This window comes from Saimiri boliviensis, chromosome 7 (genome assembly GCF_048565385.1).
Source record: "Saimiri boliviensis isolate mSaiBol1 chromosome 7, mSaiBol1.pri, whole genome shotgun sequence".
NCBI classification, from domain to species: Eukaryota; Metazoa; Chordata; class Mammalia; order Primates; family Cebidae; genus Saimiri; species Saimiri boliviensis.
In genome coordinates, this window is record NC_133455.1 from 97381064 (window position 1) to 97400750 (window position 19687).

Genomic DNA, 19687 nt, shown 5'->3' on the forward strand with positions numbered 1-19687 from the left:
GCTTCTGTATTATAGACTGAACACTGTTGCTCTTTCTTTAAAACGAAAAATTAAAAACTGGGGCATATTGTGAATACAATTTATACTGAAGATCATATCTAGAAGTGATGTACTCACTCCTAGTGGTTTGTACGTGACTTTGAAGAATATTTACCTTGATGTCTTCTTATCCTTAAATGTTAGGAAAAAATAGTTTTCAAGTAATATTAAACCTAAAATTTTGTCACAGTTGTTACTTGAAACCAACCTGTTTTCGTCATCACCTTCACCTCTTACATTTTCTCAAATGGTGTTTTGTTAAGGACTGAGTTCGCTGTCTGGTGTGCTTACAAAATAACTTTCTTTACGAGCCATCGGAGCCAAGGCTAAAAGCAAACACACTATTGACAGAGTAAGATACAACCTTGTAGTGATGTGAGGTGATTCATTCTTATTAATTGTAAAAAAAGTTAATTCTGAAACTTCTAACACCTTTGTTAATATATCGGAAAATATTTTGAGACCTTCGATTAATCAAATTATAATTACTATAGTTTATACATTTGCAGTATATTGTCAGACATACTGCTTAGTTCTGTTTGCATTGCTTAGGTTAATTCCCACAATAACTTTATGAAACAGATGAGGAAGTTAAGATTATGCCTAGCTAATGTGTGGCAGAGCTGGGATTCAAATCTAGATGTTTCTCATTCTAAAGGCTTTGCTCCTAGACCACCTTCTGAAGATAGCACACAGTATTGCCAGTATTGCGGCTCCCACCCACTGAACCTTTGGTGGAATGCTGGCATTATCATAAAAAAGCTCTGTAATTTGAGGCACATTACTTAACCTCTGAGCCTCTTTTTTTTTTTTTTTTTTTTTTTTTTTTTGAGACAGAGTGCAGTGGCTCTTTTTTGGGAGTGTGGTGGCACAACCACAGCTCGCTGCAGCCTCGACCTCCAGGACTCAAGCTTTCCTCCTTCCTCAGCCATCCTAGTAGCTAGGACTACAGGGACTTGTCACCATGTCCAGCTATTTTGTGTGGTTTTTGGTAGAGATAGGGTTTCTCCATGTTGCCCAGGCTGTCCTTGAATTCCTTGCCTGATGCAATCCACCCGCCTCAACCTCCCAAAGTGCTGGGATTACAGGGATGAACCACCTCATCTGGCCTGAGCCTCACTTTTCTCATTTCTAAATGGGAATCATTTATCTTAAAGGATGATTTTTATGTTTACAAACATACAGGACAGCAGTTAGCACTGCAGTGCATAGTATTTGCTCAATAAATTTATTATGCTATTACATTTTATTTAAAAATATAATATACTTACAAGAAACTATGCTCTCCTGTCTGCTTTGTAATGGAGTACCCATTTAGCAATATATTTTCAATTTTTATAGGCATAGAAGATCATGTAATTTTATATAATTTTTAATCATTTTGTGTATTTAATATAAAATTCAACAGAAGTTCTGTTGTTTTGCTATTTACTTGCTTTATTAAAATTGAATATGCATAAAGTTGGACACTAACTTTTTTTATATAAGAAAAGAAATACTTTCTATATAAGGGATATTTGTCTTGTCATGTACCATTATAACAACTCTCTAAGAGATGCCAGAATATGTTATGTGGGACAAAGGTTGGTCCCCAGCCTCATTATGCTGACTGAAAGACAAGACATTATCCAATGCCACACATGCCCTAATCTGTCCAATTACTTGATGTTAAGATCTCTGCACAGTTGGGCACATTCTTTGGATTCAGACAAGTGCATCATAAAATGAATGCTCCCAAATGAAAAATTAGAAGATGTATTTGTAATTCATTTTAACCCATTTAATTTTGGCTGTAGAAAAGAGATAACAAAAGCATCCTTTGAAATAATGTGTCATTGTAAGACATACCCCCTTAGCTAATAGCTCTGCAGGTGCAGTTGGTGAGTCCACATCCTAAAAATGTACATTCAGGTTTACATCTTTGTTAGTTAGCCAGATCAGGCCAGTTGAAAAAAGGAAAAAGAAAAAAGAATAAAACCAGAAACAACATGTTCATATTACATATAAAACCTCAATGTCATGCCTTATGAAGGTCTATCATTCTTTCATTTAGTATTCTTTCTCATTTTTCTTTCTTCCTCTTTTTTATACATATTTGATAAAGGAGAAGAATAGAACTAAGAAGCTATTTTAAGCTGGTAAGGTACTATGTGATGTTAGTTGCTGTCATTAATAATTAAATAAATCTTTTTTAAAAGAAGTAAAGAGGATAGATTTTTAAGCCATCAGAAGACCTGAATTAAAGATGGCAGCTTTTCTACATGTGAGCAGTGTAAGCTGGGCAAGTTAGTTAATTTATTCAGGACTCATTTGCCTTTACTATTAAGTGGGGATAATGCCATTTCTCCATGTAACTCCTTCAAAGTGCTGATCTGGGTATCCAATTAGATGTAGTATATGAAAATAACTTCTAAGTTCTAGATATGTCTATTATTAAGCTGAGATTCATTCAGCAAACTTTTTGAATTAGGGAGATTTAACACATTGAATTAAAACTAGTAGTGCATGTTTATTTTTTGCCACTATAAAAAGGGCATATCCAGACTGGGCGCAGTGGTTCAGGCCTGTAATCCTAGAACTTTGGGAGGCCAAGACGGGCAGATCACAAGGTCAAGAGATGGTAACCATCCTGGCCAACACGGTGAAACAAACCCCATCTCTATTAAAATATACAAAACTTAACTGTGCATGGTGGTGCGCACCTGTAGTTCCAGCTACTTGGGAGGCTGAGGCAGGAGATTTGCTTGAACGTGGAAGGCAGGGGTTGCAGTGAGCCAAGATCATGCCACTGCACTCAAGCCTGGTGACAGAGTGAGACTCTGTATCAAAAACAAAGAAAAAAAGAGCATATCTAGGACTGCAATCCTTTTTTATTCATATTCTTTCATGTTTTACATAACACAATGTCCATAGTTGATGCTCAAAAATATTTGTAGAAGAAAAAGGAGAAACAAAGAGGGTAAGATGATGATTGGGGCAACTGGAAGTTAACCAATGTTAACTTTAAAAATTAAACAAGTGACATTCGATTTAGCCAAGTGCAGGTGACTGATGATCTTGTAAACAGCAGTTTTGAAACACTAGTGGACAAAGAAACCCAAGTGGAGCATGATGAGAAGAGAATAAAAGACAGTCATATTACCTAGCTCACAGGGCCATGGGGTACATTGAATGGACTCATAGATGTAAAGTGGTTAGCATAGTGCCTGGCATATAGCAAACACTTATTAAAATTAGACGGTGGTGGTGTCAGTACCACTATCAGCATTGTAGTACCTGACGCAGTAGAGTATGCAGAACTGAGATTGGATATTTGGTGACCATGGATTGCATATTATATAACTGTATAAGTGTTCCCTTTTTCTCCACAACTTTGCCAGCATCTGTATTATTTTACTTTTTAATAATATCCATTCTGACTAATGTGAGATGATATTTCATTATGGTTTTGATTTGCATTTCTCTAATTATCACGATGTGGAGTTTTTTCATATGATTGTTGGCTGTAGGTATGTCTTCTTTTGAAGTGTCTGTTCATGTCCTTTGCTCACATTTTAATGTGGTTCTTTTCTTCTTGTAAATTTTTTCAAGCTCCTTATAGCTGCTGGATAATAGACTTTTGTCAGATGCATAGTTTACAAAACCTTTTTCCCATTCTGCATGTTGTCTGTTCACTCTGTTGTAGTTTCCTTTGCTGTGCAGAAGCTCTTTAATTAGATCCCATTTGTCAATTTTTGCTACAGCATTTTCATCATGAAATCTTTTCCCATTCTCATGTCTTGAATGGTATTGCCTAAGTTGTCCTCCAAGGTTTTTACAGTTTGAGGTTTTATATTTATGTCTAATCCATCTTGAGTTCATTTTTGTATAAAGTGCAAAGAAGGGGTCCAATTTCAATCTTCTGCATATGGCTTGCCGGTTATCCCAGCACCATTTATTGAATAGGGTGTCCTATCCCCATTGCTTTTGTCAGCTTTATCAAAGATCAGATAGTTGTAATTGTGTGGCCTTATTTCTGGGTTCTCTGTTCTGTTCCATTGGTATACGTGTCTATTTTTGTGTACTGGTACCATGTTGTTTTGATTACTGTAGCCCTGTAGAATAGTTTAAATTCAGGTAGTGTGATGTCTCCATCTTTGTTCTTTTTACTTAGGGTTGCCTTGGCTATTTGGGCTTTTTGGCTCCATGTGAATTTTGAAAGAGTCTTTTCTAGTTCTGTGAAGAATCTCAATGGTAATTTAACAGGAATGGCATTGAATCTATAAATTGCTTTGGGCAGTATGGACATTTTTATGATATTGATGCTTTCTATCTATGAGCATGGAATGTTTTTCCATTTGTTTGTATCATCTCTGATCTTTGAGCAGTGGTTTGTAGTTCTTCTCACAGAGATATTCATCTCCCTAGTTGTCTGTGTTCCTAGGTATTTTATTCATTTTGTGGCAATTAGGAATGAGATTGTATTCCTCATTTGGCTCTTGGCTTGACTGCTGTTGGTGTATAGGAATACTAGTTATTTTCCGACATTGATTTTGTATCCTGAGACTTTGCTGAAGTTGTTTATTAGCTTAAGAAACTTTTCCACTGAGACTATAGGGTTTTCTAGATATAGGATCATGTCATTTGCAAACTGATATGGTTTGACATCCTCTGTTCCTATTTGTATGCCCTTTCTTTCTCTTGCCTGGTTGCCCTGGCTAGGAGTTCCAATAATATGTTGACTAGAAGTGGTGAGAGAGTGATTCCTTGTCTTGTGCCAGTTTTCAAGGTGAACGCTACCAGCTTTTGCTCATTCAGTATGATGTTGTTTGAGGGTCTGTCATAGATGGCTGCTATTATTTTGAGGTATATTCCTTAAATACCTAGTATACTGATAGTTTTTAACATGAAGGAGTGTTGAATTTTATCAAAAGGTCCTGATTATCTTTGTTAATTTTCTATCTTGATTATCCAATGTTGTCAGTAGAGTGATAAAGACTCCCACTATTATTATGTGAAGGTCTCTAAGAATTTGCTTTATGAATCTGGGTGTTCCTGTCTTGGGTGTATACATATTTAATATAGTTAAATTTTCTTATTAAATTGAACCCTTTGCCATTATGCAGTGTCCTTGTCTTTTTTGATCTTTACTGGTTTAAAGTCTGTTTTATCAGAAACTAGGATTGCAACCTCTACTGTTCTGTTTTCCATTTACTTGGTGGATTTTTCTTCATCTTTTATTTTGAGGCTATGAGTGTCATTGCATGTAAGATGGATCTCTTGAAGAAAAAATAAAATTGGGTCTTGGTTCTTATTTCAGCTTGCCACTCTGTGTGTTTTACTTGGGTCATTTAGCACATTTACTTTAAGGTTATTGTTGATATATGTGGATTTTTTACTGTCATCATGTTAGCCAGTTATTTTGCGGACTTGTTTATGTGGTTGATTTCTAGTGTTCCTGGTCTCTGTAATTCAGTGTGTTTTTGTGGTGGCTGGTAATAGTCTTTCCTTTCCATATTTAGTGCTTCCTTTAGGAGCTCTTATAAGGCAGTTCTGGTGGTAATAAATTCCTTTAGTTGTTGCTTATCTGAAAAGGATCTTATTTCTCCTTGGCTTATGAAGCTTAGTTTGGCTGGATATGGAATTCTGGGTTGAAATTTCTTTTCTGTAAGAATGTTGAATATTGGCTCCAAATCTCTTCTGGCTTATAGGGCTTCTGGTGAAAGGTCCATTGTTAGTCTAATTGGCTTACTTTGTAGTTGACATGACCTTTCTCTCTAGCTGCCTTTAGCATTTTTCTTTCATTTCAACCTTAAAAAAATCTGATGATTATGGGTCTTTGTGATGATCTTCTTGTGAAGTATATTACTGTGGTTTTCTGCATTTCCTGAGTTTCAATGTTGACATGTCTAGTTAGGTTGGGGAAGTTCTCCTGGATGATAACCTGAAATATGTTTTCCAAGTTAGTTCCATTCTCCCCATCTCTTTCAGGAGCACCAATGAGTTGCAGATTCAGTCTCTTTACATAATCCCATATTTCTTGGCTTTTTTTTTTCATTTTTTCATTTTTTTTCTTTTTTCTCTATTCTTATCTGACTGTCTTATTTCTGAAAGCTAGTCTTAAAGCTCTGAGATTATTTTCTCTACTTGGTCTATTCTGCTGTTGATACTTGTGATTGCATTATGAAATTCTTATAGTGTGTTTTTAGCTCTATCAGTTTGATTACATTCTTTTCTAAACTGTCTATTTTGTCTGTCAGCTCCTTCATTGTTTTATAATTATTTTTAGCTTCCTTACCTTGGGTTACATTGTACTCCATTAGATCAATAATCTTCATTTCTGTGCATATTTTGAATTCTATTTCTGTCAATCCAGCCATTCTGAGCCCAGTTCAGAGCCTTTGCTGGAGAGGTGATTCCATCATTTGGAGGAAAGAAGGCACTCTGGAGTTTCAATTTTAAGCATTTGCAGAGGATTCCTTCTAATCTTTGGGGGCTTATCTGCCTTCAATCTTTGAAACTAATGACCTTTGCTTTTTTTTCCTCTTTTATCCTATTTGATGACTTTGAGAGTTTGATTGTGGTATAAGGTAGATTCAGCCAACTGAATTCATTTCCACAATATTTTATGGGGCCAGTATTCAGCTCCCAATTCCAGGACTGCATGCTATAGCTCTGGGGACTTGTACTGGGCCCCCATTTTGTCTTCTGTCTCCTAAAAGTTTGGCATCCCTTCACTGGACAGGAGGGCTGAGCTGTGGCAGCTGTAACAGAATGCTGGCGAGTGTTGGGGTGTCTGACTCCCTGCAGGTGTTCACCACAGTGGCAGAGGCAACATAGCTGAGGAGGGGGTGAGAGCAGAGGACCCCTGGTGGATCTGTGTGTGGTCACGCTGGAAGTGGTATTGACTCAAGGGCTGGGTGCTGGTGGGCAAGGTCTGGGTCCCTTCTCTGTGTCCCCCAAGCAGGAGTGATCCACTATATACTTCTATAGATAAAAGGAAAAGCATGTAGTTTTGTTTCTGTGCAATTCACGTATATACTTCACCAAGACTTTGCATGGCTAACATCAGAAGTTTTAATGTAGGTATTTTGGAATCACAATTATTAGGAGCTACAATTCAGTAAACAGGTATCTTGCTGTGAGCACTCTAAGGCAGGTGTGGCTATTCCACAATGGGAGGAGATTTGGGGACTAATATTTCATCTTTTTAAATTGTTTAACAGATTTGGGGATTATATTTCAGACTGAGTCAAAGCATTGTGTGGGAAAGGTATGTCCTCTATAGAAACATGAACTTCATCCACATGGATGGATAGCTGGGTGGTGCCCAGATTGCAGGAACAAACAGTTGTACTTGGGCAATTGTTGCACTTACCACCTTAATGGAGGATGTGTGCTGGTTTTAGCTCTATATCCTGATCTTATGGCCCATGCTAAAGTGTTTACCTGTAGATAATGGTTCTGGTTAACTTCCAGACTTCAAATCCCCTTGTTAATTAAGTACCATTCTAATTGGAGGTAGAATAGGTGTCTTAAAAGAACGTAGAGACCAAATGGTTGTTTTCCTGAAGGTAGGACAGTATAGAGACTAAAATTTGGTTCCACAGGACATTTTACTCCTAATTATTGAAGGCAGAGTTTTCTCATTCACAGAAACAGTGTATAGCCTGGTTTCTAGCAGAGAGGGATAAAAAGGGGAAAGAATTAGGAAGCTAGGGATTTTGGTAAGTGACCAACAATTTGCCTCATGGAGAGGATTCCTGTTCCACTAGGTGGTGCTGTTGACCTTGAGATGCCATGTGCTCTTTAGACCAAGGGCAGAGTGACCTTGGCATGTCATGTGCTCTCCAGACCAAGGGTGGAGAGTGACCTGGAAATGCCTTGTGCTCTCCACATCAAGGGCAGAGAGAGACCTAAAAATGCCATTTGCTCTCTAGGCCAAGGGCAGGGAGAGATGCTCTCTGTGGGGGTTGGGGGTGCCCTCTATTCTTAGAAAAATCACAATATATTCCTTGAGCTATATCCCCTTTACTATGACATTCCCTGATCTTGGCAAACAAGATTTCTTCCTGAACTGTAAATCTTCCTGCAAGTCACATACACAGAGAAGATAAGAGTTATGACAGTTGCCAACAGGAAAGAAAGAAACTATGATAGGAAAGTTGGAGATCTTGTGGCCAACACCCCATCAGGGTGGTCAAAGGCTGGGGTCAAATCAGTAGCCTTTGGAAAACACGAGGGAGTAGCCCCAGCCAAAAATCCTCATTTGCCCCAGGACTTCTTCCAGCCGTACATGACAGCTAAGTCCTCCATGAAATAAATCTGGTTCAAACATGGCTAATATGTACCTGGTGGATTCTTTATGTTCTCCCCAGTTAGCCTGTCCCCCAAGTCTTACAAGGGTGGCAGCCAGGTTGTTTTTAAATGCCTGAAGTGGGCCCATTATTTTGTTTGATTTGGTTCTAAAATGGAGGCCAATAGCCTCCGAATGGAAGGACAGAGTTGGAGTCTGCTTCTCTACTCACTGTTTTAATGTTGTACCTTGGTACCCCAGATGAGGTCCCCAATATGAAGCGGCTATGCTGTCTGGGGTATATTCCCTGGAATTCATCATCTCACACCACGAAAATTTAGGACGTGGATACGCACAAGGAGTTTAAGAGTGGAGGTGTAATAGGCAGAAGGGAAGAAAAAGAGAAACAGCTCTCTCTCTAGAGAGAGTGGGGACCCCAAGCAGAAAAGACTGGATGGCGGTGAATGCGCTGGATTTTATAGTCAGGTTTAAGAAGACAGTGTCTGATCTACATAGGGCTCACAGATTGGTTTGATCAGGTATGACGTTTACATCGTGTATAGGGAAGGCTGGCTGCTGCACCCTAATCTTATGCAAATGAGCTTTTCAGTTGATTGGTGCTATCTGGTCTGCTTCTTACTGTACGTGTGACTGAAAAAAGGGAAGATGGAGCCACCATCTTGAACATGTCTAGGCCATAGTTCTTGCCACCATTCACCTATGCAAGCTCCCAGTTTGCTTGTCTATGTCAGCAGCTCAACTTTACAGGCTGCTATTCACTGAAGAGCAAAGCCTTACCAAGGACTCCCATATGCTTACTTTCTTCCTAAGTGATTTCTTCTTAACTCCTACATTGGATACATGTGGGTTGTTAAAAAGTGATTATGGACTGAAGTACAAAAAAAAAATAGCCATATATCAGTTCTTTCATGCAGTTCAGTGGCAGAAAAGGGAGCAATGGCTTGGGGATTAAGAAAGCAGTAGAAAGAAACATTTTTAAGAAGACTACAGAGGCTCTTTCTAGCAAGGGAACTGAATGTAAGAGAGTGGGGGAGGGAGTACTTTGGAGTCACCAATGGTACAGTTTCAGAGAAAAGTTGAGAAAGTGAAAGTGAGAGCAGACAGACAATATTGGATTTCTAATATTTATAGATATTTGGGGAAACATTATCCAATACAAATGCATGGTTTCTTAACATTGATTTGTAGAATGAAGCATAAAACTAACACAACAGTAAGTTGTTAGAAGTTCATAGGGTTCCAAAGTAAAAGTGGCAAAATCTTTTTCCAACAGTCTATGTAATCTTTCAAAATCATATTAAGTGAAAGGACAGAAGAAGAAAAAGATGGGCAGGCAAATTTGCTTTGCTATCCTTTGCTGAGGGAAATGGGCATATTTCCTGTGGCACCAAATCAATTTTTATCTTGGCAGAAAAACAGATAACAGCTACTGTGAGCCATTGTTACTATAATTGCGTTGATCATGTGTGCAGTGTGTTTTTCCTAAAGAAAAAATTTGTGGTTTCTGTGGTGAATACAAATTCTAACACCAGGAAAAAATATATAGTCCCTAGTTTTGTTGTTCTGAATATATTCGCTTGTTTGTTTCAGCACCAAATGTGGCTCCTTCAGATGTAGGAGGTGGAGGTGGAAGAAACAGAGAGCTGACCATAACATGGGCAGTAAGTATTGATGAGTTTGCACCTATTATAGGTTGCTTCATAAATCAAGTTGAAAGAGAAAGCCCAATGCACAAGCAAAAATACATTACTATTTTTTTTTAAATGCATATCACACTTTATCTGGCTTACTATGGCTTAGTGTGTAGTTCCTATGCAAGAATGAATCCTGGATGGTAACATATCTGTTAGCCTAGGTGATTAAACCTTCAGCTGTCTCATTCCGGGGATACTTTGATCATTGTAGTCTGGTAATCTAATTGTAATTTAAATCATTGTCTCTGGACATTCTAAATTCCAAAGATTCCATTTACAAACTTTGTATCAAAACCCATTTTTAAATTAGAGTCTGCCTTCTCACTTGAAGCTTACTTTGATCACTGGTGTAATGTAGCATGATAGGTCAATCTTAGAAGTCACCCATGGGACTAGTTACTGAGGTATCCAAAGCATTTTATTACAGTTTCATGAGTCAAAGGAGAGTTCTCTATCAGAGACTATAATCACTAGAAAATAAAACATCTTAGCTGGATTTTGGAAATAGGAAAGATATTGGGAGGGGTGGGAAAAGTTGTTATAGGACAAAATTGTCTGACTTAGACATCTGGCGTTTATCCAGATAACATGGTTTATATAGATTCATGTATTCATTAAATATGCTTAGTGTTGGATCACTGCAGATAAAGAGCAGAATTTAGGCTCCAAAGGATTTTGAAGACTGTATAAAAAAAAAATGACAGGTTTTATTATTTGCATGAGGCAAACTGATTTATTTAATAAGTGAATGCTTAGCAAAACTTGACTATGTGCTTTGTAGTCATTTTTATGCTTAGCATTTAAATCACATTTTAAAGCAAGATTTAGTGAAAAAATCCATTCGCTAATCTGAATCTTAAAATATTTCTAAGTTTTATTGCCAATAAAATGTCACAAAAATGCAAATATTATAAAAATTAGAATATTTCGCTTTTTCTCTTTTGGCTTAACTTGATTTTTGTAAATTCTGTGGATATCTGCTGCAGAATAAGATGGGCCTTATTAAAAAATTCAAAACTGGAAATTTTCCTCCAAAGATTCAAATTCCAGTTTCTGGAGATAGAGCCTGAGAGTTGTTATTTTTGAAAGCTCTATAGATGATTCTGTTACACTCTAAATTCCAAAAACTAAGTAGAGAACTATCAATAAGAAAAATGTTTAAACTATTGTAGAAGTGTTAGGCTGTGCTATCTAATAATCTAAAATCATAGATCTATTACTATATGGTGCAACCACATACAGCTTCTACTGTTTGATCTTTAAACATTTCTACATCTTCCTATTTAATGTAAGTATGTCCAAGCAATAGTGTTATATTTACTTCCAGGTTTTGCCTCAAGACATCTTTTTTTCTGGTTAAAAAAAAAAAAGTAAATATACAACTGTGTATTTACCTTAATTGCTAAAAAGGGCTAACTGGCAAGTACTCACTAGAAGTAGCTGTAAGTCAATATTTATTAATAATAGATGGTTAGGCCTGACATAGACTTCTTTATAAGGCAATTGACATGGGTGATAATAAGAAACCTTGAGAAAATGATGAAAAACCAAGCACTTGCTTTAGCATTGGGGATAGACAGAGACCCAAAGCCATCCTCCTACAAATGGCCTTCCTCCTTGTCACCTGCTTTTATTCCTCTGACCAGTTCCTTTTTGATCACAGAGTAGATATTCTAGAGTCTTGTATAACTCTCCTACCATTGCCTTTCAATTCTAATGAAATTCATTTGCTTATCCTTTAAATACATATTATTTGAAGCCCTGTTCTAGATGCTAGAGATAAAGAGGTAAACAAAACTGACAAAAACTCTGCCTTCATAAAATGTGTATTCTAGTAGTTGAGAAAGACAATAAAGTAGATAAATAAATAAAATGTATAGATTGTGTTAGGGTTAAAGAAAAACAGCAAGCAGCAGGGTGTGGCATGGGAAATTGTGAAAAGAATCTTGCAATGGCAGAACCTGTGGCCAGAGAAAACATCAAGTAGGTGATTTTTACCTCCAGAAAGTGAGGAGGTGGGGAGGAGTACCATGACATCTAAGAGAACATTCTAGGCAGAAGGAACTGAAGTAAAAAGGCCCAGAGTAGGAGGCCTCTGAGGTGTTCAAGGAGTAGCAAGGCTACCATTTGGTAAATAAGGTCATCTCATGTTTGAGCATGTTTTTCCTCTGGCATTTGGAACCAGCACTAATATATGAACTGAGTATGTTTTTACAAAGAGCATGCCTCCGTGTGTGTTGTTATCCCCATAGGATTCCCTCCGTTACCTATATTACTGAAACTTACTCAATATTTTAATTTATATTTAGCCTTTGTCAAGAGAATACCACTATGGCAACAATTTTGGTTACATAGTGGCATTTAAGCCGTTTGATGGAGAAGAATGGAAAAAAGTCACAGTTACTAATCCTGACACTGGCCGATACGTCCATAAAGATGAAACCATGAGCCCTTCTACTGCATTTCAAGTCAAAGTGAAGGCCTTCAACAACAAAGGAGATGGACCGTACAGCCTAGTAGCAGTCATTAATTCAGCACAAGATGGTATGTCAAAGAAAGTCCTTACTAACATGAAGAGGGAGGAAAACCTAATTCTCTAATAGGCGTTTAGTTTGCTTCCTTTCAGGACTGACTTACTAAGACCTTTGTATAGCATTATGCATTTAATAAATGAGTACTATTTTAAACCAAATTAAATGTCAGCCTCTTCATCTAAATGATGAGAATGTTGCTAAAGTCTTTTATCATTTAGCTCCTGCCCATGGTATTAGGAAATCCCCATTAAAATAATTGGCTTAGCCTCCCATTTCTGGGCTCTTGATTCTAATTTTGTAGTCAGAAACCCTTCATACTTGAACAGACATCACAATGTCTATATACTCATAAAATTTGTAATTCTATAACATATACATTATTTGTAAAATGGCCCAAAATTCTAACTTAGAAATGCATGTAACTGTAGTATTCATGTAACTATTTATTACAAGAGAGAACAAACTTTGTTAAAGGGAATCTAGACATAATTATATGAAAAAGGGGTCAGATAGTCAGTTGATATTGTTTTCTTGAAACGGGAAAAATTTGTCCTATAAGACATTTAGGGGGAAAAGAAACAATACTAATACAAGCTCTTTTTGTTTTTTAGAAACTAACTTAACTAAGCATGGCCATAGAGGACTTTATATGATTATACAAATGATACACAGTTTTAGATTAAGCATAATTATATTATTTTCTCTGATTTTCTGTTTAAGCTGCTATACTTTTTTCATTTATATTCCTGTCAAAAATAATACCTTCTTATACTTCTTTATTAATGTGCACTATGTAAATAATGGCTAGAAAAGCACATAGATATGTCATTGCCTTCTGATCTTTGGCAATGATACATTTACCCTTGGCCAAATCTCTCTTTGCACATGTGTGAGAAGCACAAGTGGAAGAGCTGAAAAACTAAAGCTGTGTGAGTTACTCTTCTATCCTTAGAGGAAATGTGCTCTATTGGTTCACCCAACTTGCATTATTTTTACTCCAAAACAGACATTTAGCCATGCCTTAGACCACAACAGAAATTCTCACATGTTCATCAGTCACAGGATTATTAGTTTTAGTGTTTGTTTAAAAATGTAATATATAACTAAATCATCCTATGATCTTTGTTTTATTAAATGTCATTTTATTCTATATATGTATCTCATAATACCATGTCACATATCTTAAATATACATAAATTGATTTAACAATTATTAATATAAAAGGCAGTCATTTATACATGTATATATTTAAAAGCATATAATTTTTACTGTATATATTTTTACTGCATACAAAAATGTGTATTTGAATATACTATGTGTGCGTATATATATATACGCACACATATATATTTACCTTTAAGCTAGCACAATCAAATACATTCAAAGAAAAAAAGTAGAAATAATTTGTTTATTATCAAACAGTGGAAAAGTCCTGATAACAAACTTACATTCTCTATGCTTGCGCTCATTCAGCAGAAATATAACTTGGCCAAACATGATGGCTCACGCCTGTAATCCCAGCACTTTGGGAGGCCGAAGTGGACAGATAACATGAGGTCAGGAGTGTGAGACCAGCCTGACCAACATGGAGAAACCCTGTCTCTACAAAAAAAATACAAAATTGGCCAGGTGTGGTGGTTCATGCCTGTAATCCCAGCTACTGGGGAGACTGAGGCAGGAAAGTAGCTTGAATCTGGAAGGCAGAGGTTGCAGTGAGTAGAGATCACGCCACTGCACTCCAGCGTGGGCAACAAAAGCAAAACTCTATCTCAAAAGAAAAAAAAAAAGAAAAGAAAAAAGAAAAAAAATTGTATTTGTATAATTTTATATATATATATATATATATATATATATATATATATATATAAACTTCGCTCAGTTTTAATAATTTGAAGAACATGAGTACATCTTACAGATAAAACGAGTATCTTAAGCCTTTTTACAAGTTACCTTCTCACCTTTTTACTGCTTACTTGATGCTAAATTAAGCTTTCAGGCAAATAGCTTGTCATCTATTTAGTCATGGCCATTTGTATTTAATTATATTTCTTTCCTAAATATTTTATGAGTTTCATAAAACTTGCATGTGTTGAAACTTGTATACGTGTTAATCTCTTCTTCTACTGCTGAGAAGTCAATCATAATGCTACAGGTTTGCCTTGATTTGGAAAGGCAACAGTGTTCATGTGTAGAACATTTTCACACATTAAATAGGATTATGGCTTTTTAAATGAAAGACAATAAAAATTGATCACCCCTGCTTAAAGCCTTCATTGGTTTCTTTGTGTAAATTTCATAAGAGATGTAAATTACTTTTTTTCTCTGAACAGAGGCCTTTTAGATACATACTTGACTTGATGCCCAGTTGGAAGATTAGACATATAAAAGCTTTCTTGAGCCCAGGAAACAGTGGATGTCACAACTTGTTTCAAAGGCTCTAAATTTTTTTTTTAAGATCTTAGCTTGAACTTAAAAAGGGAATATTTATTTTTATATTGCTGCTTATAGTTAGTTTACACAAATAGCATGTAAGAGAAAATGTATTATATTGAACTATTTTCTATACTAAATGCTAAATTTGCTATTTCCAATAATATAGAGTTGATAGCTAATACTAATAATTTTAATTCGCATCAACAGGCTTTCTTAAGCATATCAGTTGAGAGAATTTTTTTAAAAATTAGTATTGTTTTGCTCACAGATATAATAGAAATTAAAGGAGCTTTCTGTATTTGGTAAAAGTGTGTGTGGGCATGTGTATGTGTATATGTCTATATTAACAATTTTGTATATGAATGTGTGTACATCTATCATTAATGCCATAAAATAAAGTAACAGAAAAATACAGGAAGAGGTAATATAATAATTGTGCTTGTGTTCATTTGAGAATATTAAAGCTATTTTAGAAAAATTGAAGTATGGTGCAACATCATTCATATAGCAAATAATGCTAGTTGAATTTCTTAAATGTAAATATCTCACTTATAATGTAATGTTCTCATAAAATTTCAGCTCCCAGTGAAGCCCCAACAGAAGTAGGTGTAAAAGTCTTATCATCTTCTGAGATATCTGTTCACTGGGAACATGTTTTAGAAAAAATAGTGGAAAGCTATCAGGTAAGTTCAATTTTTATCAAACTAAATACATTTATTCATAAATATATGAGCCTAAGTTTTCAAATGTATTTTATGTTTCATGCCTCATTAATTTATGTGGCAACTAATATTGTATTCTGTGTCTAGTATTGTGGTCATATATAAGTTAATTGTTAAGAATAAAATGGGAATTCCTAACTGGCCTATGTAGGGGAGATGTCAAGAAACCTAAGTCCTGCGAAACAACTGTCCAAAATAAAAACTATTGGTAATAACTTTTCTGATTTCCCAAAGTATTTTTAGGAAAACATTCTCATAAAAAGCTGGAGAATCTCAAGTTTTTTGGAAATCATTCTGGTAATTTATAGATGCATCCTGAAAATAATCACCCTCTTTGAATCAGTAGTTCCATTTCAAAAAGTTCCTCCAAAGTAAACAATTATAAACATGCCAAATATGTCTTATATTATCTATGAAGTAACCATCAAAATGACCCAAATAAAACTTCCCTTGACCTTAATTTTAAAGAACCAGTGAGAATCAGCCAGATACAAATGAGGAAGCTTGTCTTCGTCCAGCAAGAACTGGAAAATCAAAATAGAAAGATAGTTGGGGTCTTCAATACAATGCTATCACAATTTAGACTAAGTTATGTAGAAAATGTGAAATCACCTCACATGTTTAAGTGCAAGAAGTGAAAATTCAAAGGAACTGACATGATCTTACCTTTAAAGATGAACAAATGGATACCAAAGAGATTTGACAACTTGCTTTGATTGTTACTTACAAAAAATGTCAGAGCAGTATCTAAAACTCGAGTTGTCAGATACAAACTTCAGGGATTTATTGCCACACATCACAGACTCCCTTCTCTTTCTCTCAGGGAGTCCTGTCTAGGGCTGCCCATCCACCCACCCCACTCCCACAGACAGCTTGCATTCTTAGCTCCAGCCCTCTCCCCTCTCCCTTGTCCATGCGATATTAGTTCCATGAGGGCAGGGTATTGTTTTATTCTTAGTGCCATGCAAGAACAGTGCTGGGCACCTGGCAGGCTATAGATATTCACTGAATACTGATGGGAATAAGGAAGTATGAGTAAATAAAGTGTTACAATTGGGCTTTCTCAAGGCCATGTTTCTGAGATGTAGCTGTAAAAGAAACTCACGCCTTTGAGCATACACACCCAGACTAACAGGAAGAATTTGTTTTTGGTGCAATAGGTGATAATTTGGGAAGATCTTAAAGAGCTCTCAGACCATCTGTGCAAGGGTTCAGCTGAATTTACTACAGAGCAGAGAAGAGTTGGCTGCGAATCACTAGACTGAGAATACTCAATATTCATAATGTACTAACCTGACAATTGTGTTTACTGCTAGTAGAAAAGGAGTAGGAAAAGGAGAAATTTTCTAGATGTTACAAATCCTATAGTAACTAAGTCTGAGGTATCTTTGGGAGAAGTTATCAATGTATAGAGCTTGGAAAGTCAAATTTTGGATCACAGGATTTCTTTCTTCTTTTATTTCTAACAAATAAAAATTGAAAAAAGGATAATTTAATACATAACCAATATCACTGAGTCAAAATAACAAATATATCACATATTTGACTTCATTTAAAACATGATAGAAAGTTATATATTATCTATGTCAATGCCAAGAATTATCTATTGACTATTTTCTTACTTTTAATAAGAAGAGGACAAAGGAAATATGATGTAGGAAGCAACACAGTGAAACCAGTGATTCAGATAATAATTAAATATGCTCTTTTGATTGGGAATGAAATGTTGATTAAAAATTTTCAAACAGGCAGTAAAAAGTAATCTTCATCAAATAAGATTTTCTCAAACAATAATTTCAGGGGAAAAGTATGTGCCATGAGGAGTTCATCTCACAGATTTCTGACCTTTTCCAACTTCACATTAAGTAGAAACTTATGAGCTTTGCTGCTGAGCAAACATGGCTTTATATTTCAGCTCTGTCACTTAAGAATTTTGTAGAAAATTGATTTGAACTTTCTGAGTTTCCTCACCTATAAAGTGAGAGAGTAACCACTGCCTCATAGAACTGTTATGTGAGAGATATTAAATAACTTGTACTCAATGATTTTCCCTGTTTATGTCACTGAGCATTCAAAGATGGTGATGATGATAACAATGATGATGATGATGGTGATGAAGATTATCATGATGATCTTAATAATTAAAAGGTTGATAACACTTCTTGATTCCTTATTGTGCTAAACACTCAATTAGGCTCATTTTATTAAATCCACATGACTTAGAGGATAAACACTATTATTATCCCCATTTTAGAGATCAAAGACTTGAGGCTTAGAAATGTTTGCCTGAGTAATAATTGTCATAATCAGAGTTTAATCCAGTTCTTGCCTCTCCAGACAATGTTTGGTTAAAATTGCTGAAAGTAAATCATACAATTATTCTTTCCATTCATTCTTTCTTAAAATCCCTTTAAACCTTTCACACAGGGTCTTGAATATCAAACAGACAAGCATGAACACTTAAAAGAGAACATCCATCTTATTTATTCTTCTGCAAGAAATGCTCCTCTGAAGGTGGAGGGGGGGAATCTTGACTGACTATAATGTGGTTATTGTTTCCATTTTAAAATATGATGGGAGAAGCAATGGTTTAACAAGATAGATGATGGTGAAAACTAATACCCCACTGCAGTTCCTATGAAAATGGACAATGGATCTATATTTTTCTGTGTCTAAAGATACACAGAAAAGCAGCATGTTAAAAACATAAAATATAAAGCTGGGAAGCCCTGGCTCTTTCCTGATTGACATCATCTCAAGGTTCATTTCCTGAAATTTCAAATGAGAATTGTGAGCAATTGAATCTAAAGATAATCTCTTCCCTTGTGGTTTTAAAGTGTATCTCAGTAGACTGTTATGTCATTTAGTGTTTTTATTCTCTTACTTGGTTAAAGAGCTCTCCACTTTCAACATTTCACTTTCAATATTTTACTTTCAATATTTTACCCAGTAGGTAAAATATTCACTTAATTTAATACAAATTAAATAGGCTAACAGTAATAATGAATGCAAGAACTTTTATCAGCTGAATTGGAGATTAATGCAGATGACTGATTTTACAGTCATCATAAAAGTTGAACAATCCTGTATAGTCTATTCAAATGTTTTTAAAGGTTAAATAATTATGGTGAGCAGAAACTGATATTTAGAAAGTGCTTTATTTCCTTATTTTGGAGAAGTCATCCATATTAGTCTGAATTTCTTCTAAACAGAGCCTCAAACAAACAATGATGTGGAGAAAAGTTTTTATTATTGTTGATTGTTTTCAATATGATCCTAGGAAGCAGGTATGAGGAAAAGACAGAGTAAACAGGAAAGTGGGGAGCTCGGAAACAAAGGTGCTATTTGTCTTGTTGGCAACCACTGTGGGCAACTGGTACTCCATCCCTCGAGACCTTTGAGGACTTTTATAAATGTGGCTCTGAACCTGCCCTGCCTGGGATGAAAGCTAAAGCATTCATCCACTCCTGAATGTTTAGAAATGTGCTCATTCAACATATAAACCTCACTTTTGCCAAGTGAATTTGAGCCATCCTGTTGCATTTCATAATGGTTTCATACATGTTTATGTAAATAAAAAGTGCAGGATTATTTTATTAGACATTTTAATCTAGGCATTTTGGTTAATTGTAAAATTATAATCCTGTTATTTTATAGACAGGGCATCTAAATATATATATTTTTTCATTCTACTCATACCTTAATTATAAATTTTTGATGCAAAAAAACAGCCTTTATTTAAAGAATTAAAATTATAATCCATAAATTTTCTTAAACTTTAAGGGAAAAGAAATCCTGTAATTATATGGCAAAAGCAATCATTTCTAATCACAAAATTGATAACATTTTTTAAAAAATTACTTTACAGGTAAATGACAGAGTTTATCCAATTATTAGATGTATTTCTTTGATATCTAGCTTATATATGGGTTCAAAGGAAATACTTCTGAAAGGAGCTGGAAGAAAGTG

General features: G+C 35.5%; 1 protein-coding gene across 3 annotated transcripts in view; it reads left to right on the plus strand.

Moving 5' to 3' along the window:
• Nucleotides 1-19687, plus strand: part of CNTN1 (contactin 1) — a 372094-nt gene that overhangs the window by 307827 nt on the left and 44580 nt on the right. For all 3 annotated transcript variants that reach the window (XM_074403087.1, XM_074403086.1, XM_003926652.3), the window contains 3 exons: nt 9926-9996; nt 12339-12573; nt 15576-15679. In XM_074403087.1, coding sequence (XP_074259188.1) covers nt 9926-9996; nt 12339-12573; nt 15576-15679 — 410 coding nt within the window. The remainder of the gene's footprint in view (nt 1-9925; nt 9997-12338; nt 12574-15575; nt 15680-19687) is intronic.